This window comes from Echinops telfairi, unplaced genomic scaffold (assembly GCF_000313985.2).
Source record: "Echinops telfairi isolate 266 unplaced genomic scaffold, ASM31398v2 ScPeMD7_655;HRSCAF=1070, whole genome shotgun sequence".
NCBI classification, from domain to species: Eukaryota; Metazoa; Chordata; class Mammalia; order Afrosoricida; family Tenrecidae; genus Echinops; species Echinops telfairi.
In genome coordinates this window covers 8973115-8977549 of record NW_022104553.1, presented here as the reverse complement: position 1 = coordinate 8977549, position 4435 = coordinate 8973115, and the positions used below count along the sequence as shown (strand labels likewise).

General features: G+C 49.3%; 1 protein-coding gene across 1 annotated transcript; it reads right to left on the bottom strand.

Annotated features, from left to right (window-relative positions):
* Positions 1-2631: 2631 nt before the first annotated feature.
* LOC101645126 (cytochrome c oxidase subunit 5B, mitochondrial-like) lies at positions 2632-2991 on the bottom strand. The gene has a single exon (XM_045292235.1). The coding sequence runs from the start codon at positions 2989-2991 to the stop codon at positions 2632-2634; it is 360 nt and encodes a 119-aa protein (XP_045148170.1).
* Between the last annotated feature and the right edge of the window lie 1444 nt (positions 2992-4435).

Here is a 4435-nt window from a genome sequence, read left to right as displayed (position 1 = left end):
GTTTTCAGCAAATCGGCAAATGGTGAGCCTCCATGCCAGGTAGTGCTTCCAGAGCCTGCCCTTTGGCTGAGCACGTGATGTGCTTCTTGTCCAACACCCTAACCTGCTCCAGAACACACCCAGCTCAGTACATCTCCTTGGTCCCCAGAGAGGGGCAGAGTTACATCCTACATCTGGGGGTGGCTCCCTTGGATTGTTACAGATGACTGCCCTGCGCATAGCTCTGCAAGTGAGCCCACAACCCAGACGTGCTCCCTCTGTCATACTGACCAGGCCCCCATCTGCTGAGGCCACAGCGTGGCTTTGTGATTTTACAGTCACCCAGCCACCAACACCCCGAACTGCATCTCAAAATGTAGACGTCCAGTTCTCCCCAACTCCTCTTGTCCTGTCTGCTAACTCCATTCATGTTGTTTCCCCAGGCACAGTCTAATAGAAAAGATCAAACCGTATTATTACTGCTGGCTCTGTCTTTGGTGCTATTTGCACATTTTGGAAGCACAATCAACAATCGCTTTGGAAAGGATTTACCACTAGATGCTGATGGAGCAGGGTTACATTCTTTGCCTGTCTAGCAGGGTCCATCCGTTCCTAGGGGATCTATTCTCCGCCACAGCCACGTCTCTAACCCCTTCTCCATCCCCGCCGAGCATAACGTGACACCTGCCTTCTCAACACGTCTCGCGGGAGCCTTCCTCCTCTTCACCATTCTGTTAGTGCCACAACCAATCTGGAAAAAACGCAGGCTCCTTTTAGACACGATCATTTATTACTGTCCCCAAAGTTTATGAACACGGGGATTCCTTTGTTGGCGCTCTCTCTGACTCTCTTCACCTTCTCGTGTGGCTGCACGTCCGTCTGTCCCGCGGTCTCTTCCTCTCTCTGGCTCTCCCTTTCTTACTGTCGCCTGTTCTCCCACCACGCTGTCTTCCCATCTCCCCTCACCCCGCCCCCTTGACGCTCATTCCAATCTAATCACCTGGGCGGGCAGGTCGTTAACTCTACTAAAACCTGTTCATTGAAACCCACGCTCTGGGTCCACTTTCCTTTGACTCCCGTTCTAGCACCTTCTTCATTATCTTCCCCTTCACTAACATTAATGCCCCACCCCCCTTTAGCTTCTCGCTACCCTTGCCCATCTTCTCCCTGATCCACATCCAAGTGTGGGTTTTTTTTCGGGGAGGGCAGTGAGTATGAAAACCTTTTCTCGAAATGTTAGTAGCAGTTTCATACAATTGTCCTTTGGTGATGGACTAACTTAACTCAGCGTAAGAAGTGTCCTCTAAGTCCATCCCCGTCAGGAAGTGCTGCAGTTACATCGCTGTTCTCGGTTGATGCGTAGGATCTGGTTGTATGTCTACACCAGCCTTTAGTGAACCATCCTTTCATCGGGGGAATTTAGGTTGTTTCCGTCTTCTTGCTATGGTGAATAATGCTGCGATGAACGTGGTTGTGCATACATCTATTCATGTTATGTACTTATTTCTGTAAGGTATATCCCAAGAAGCACGGTTGAGGACCTGATGCCGGGGGGCTTAGGTGGAGAGCAAATGTTTGGGGAATGATGAGGGCAATGAATGTGCAAATGGGCTTTACACAATTGATGCATGTGTGGATTGTGATAAGAGTTGTATGAGCCCCAATAAATCAATAATGAAAAAAAGAAGCATGGTTGCTAGTTCATGTGCTATTTCTATATCCAATTGCTGAGGAAGCATCCTGCTCCTTTTCACAGGGGTGGGACTGCTTTACAGGACCAATTGCCGTGTACGAGGGTTCCAATCTCCTCTCTGACCTCTCCAGCATTTGTTGTTCTCTACTCTTTTGAACGTTGCTGTGACTGCTGGCACGAGGGTTTGATTTGCATCTCTGTGGTAATTACATCATCTGGTGTCAACTTGAGACTACTAAGGGTGAAGGGGTGGAGTCTAGTCTGTCAATCAGGTCGCAGCTTGATGACCTCATTTGGAAGCATGATGGAGATAAAGAGCTCACTGGAGGCCGGAGGCCCCGTATTCCTGTTGACAAGCCATATGGAGCCAGAACCCTGGAACTGGAGGAGCCACGTGGAGAAGCATGCCAGCACTGAGTTGCTTCCACCACCCGTGGATCCACAAGACTTTCCACCCACTGGCTTGTGATCTTCCTGCATTTGGCGTCATTGCATGTGTTGCATGAGTCTGAAAAGGAATTTACAGACTGGTGTTGGACATATGGGCTAATATCAGACTTATGGACTTGATCTGGATTGGGCTGGGATGTTTTCTTAATATACAAAAGCTCTTTATATAAAGCTCTTTCTTAGACACACGTGAGTGTCTCTGGGTTTGTTGCTCTAGTCTACCTGGACTAACACAATTTCTCAGATGGCCAGTCATTGAGAGCATGTCTCAGATGTTTGTTGGTTGCTTGAATATCCTCTGTGGTACACTGTCTCTACGTCGTGGCCTTTACCCATTTTAAAATTTGGGTTGTCTTTTTTTAATTGAGGGTTTGAAGTTTCTATAGATTTTATTTTATTTTTTATGGGAGAAGAAGCCAATGCAATGGCTACTCTTTACTGAAGAGAAGAAAACCTTTAGAATGAGTCAGTGTAGGGGCTCAGTGGGCTAACTGGTGGGGCACCAGCTTCTAATGGGTTCCATAGTTAGGGCATCGCTGAGCATCACCTTTGTGCAGCCCAAACCAGATGACAGCACTGTTGTCCTCTTCACAGATGCAGCCCACGGGTCCCTTGTTGGTGATGGAGGGGACCAAATTAGGGCCCTCTTTGGTGTCTGCGGCTGCCTTCGGAGTAAGCATATTGCATGGATCGGGCCCTTGGCGTGCGGCCATCCTGACCCCGCTCTCCAGCCACATCGCCTGCTCTTCGTCCGTAGGGATGCCGCCTCCAGTCGCCATCCTGCACACTGCCGCCACCCCATTGGGGCCGCGGGCCCTCAGGGCCTGGGCGGCCAACGCTCCAGCTCCGGGAAGTAACCTTGGGGCCATGACGCCTGCAACCAGCAGAAGCACTTCCGGGCGAAATTTCTATAGATTTTAGAGACTAGTCCCTTGTCTGATATGTCACTGGCCATTGTGTGTGTGTGTGTTTGTTTGTGTGTGTGTGAACCCTATCGACTCAGGCCTCTAATGCATAACTCCCTCTAGTGTCCAGAAAATTCCTGCCCACAGCAGCCTAGCGGCCCTTGGTGCCCCTTGCATGCCACCCCCCCCCACCCCCCCACCTGCCCCCTTGCTTTCCTGGTCCCAAAGGAGAGGAAAAGGCAGGGAGAGGATGAGTATTGTTCCCGGGGGCAGCTCACTGGTTTGTGGGCGAACTTCATTCTTTCCTTCCCAGACACAAAGTGGCTACTGTGATGGAAAATGCAAATGAGCCTCTGTGAGCGTGGGGGTGGGGGAACCATGCCCTTCTATGACCCCAAAGTCTGACTTGCATTTTTTTTTTTCCTTTGGGGCTTTGTTTTTTTCCTCCAGCAGGCTGGGCCTGAAATAACTGAAGACTCATTGTTTGCTGTTACTGTTAGGTGCAGTTCCACGCATGGTGACCCTCCACCCAGACAAGAACAGCCTTAGAAGATTTCCAAGGTTGTAAATCTTTACCAAAGCAGACTGCCCCACGTTTTCCCCGGCGATTGATCAGTGAGCTCCAGAGGCCGACCTTTCCGTTAGCAGCTCAGTGCTTGGCCTCCCGCTCTACCTGGGACCCTTCTTCTTAGCTTCCACTCAGGGAATCCCAAAGCTTTAATTCGATGGTCGAATCATTTAACGAGCACTTTTGAGCAGCCTTATAGGGGCTGCACCATGTGCCTCCAGTCCCTAAAGTTTCCTAGCACCCTGGCGAGGGGTGCAGTTTGTAATAAAGAACTCTACTGAGGCTCCTGAATGAAGGAAACCCGACAGGTGTATTCTTGGAAGAATGAAAACATCGAACCCAGATTTAGAAGGTCAGAGAAAAAGAGGAAGGGACCCTCAAGGCGATGCACGGATGCCGTGGGTTCAAACCTAGACTGATGCGGAGGACGGTGCAGACCTGGGGGTTCAGCTGGTCGTCCACAAGGTTGCCACAAGTTGGAACCGACTGGACAAAAACTATCAATAGCACACACTATTGTGATTGTTGTGCTGCTTGGTGACGTTCCTGGATTAGGAACGTCAATTAATTCAAATTCTTGAATTAGACGCTGACAATGGATGGATTTTTGATTCAATCAAGTTTTAAAAATCTGATACATTTACTTGTTTTTAAATGTCGTCTTTTCAAACACCTCGGAGGCACGCAGAAGCTGGACAGTGGGCAAGGAAGATCAGAGAGGAATCGATGCCTTTGAATTATGTCTTTGGGGAAGAACATTAACGAGACCATGGCGTGTCAGAAGTAGAGCCTTAGAAGTCAGGATGATGAGGATGTAGCTCATGGATTTACATCATTACA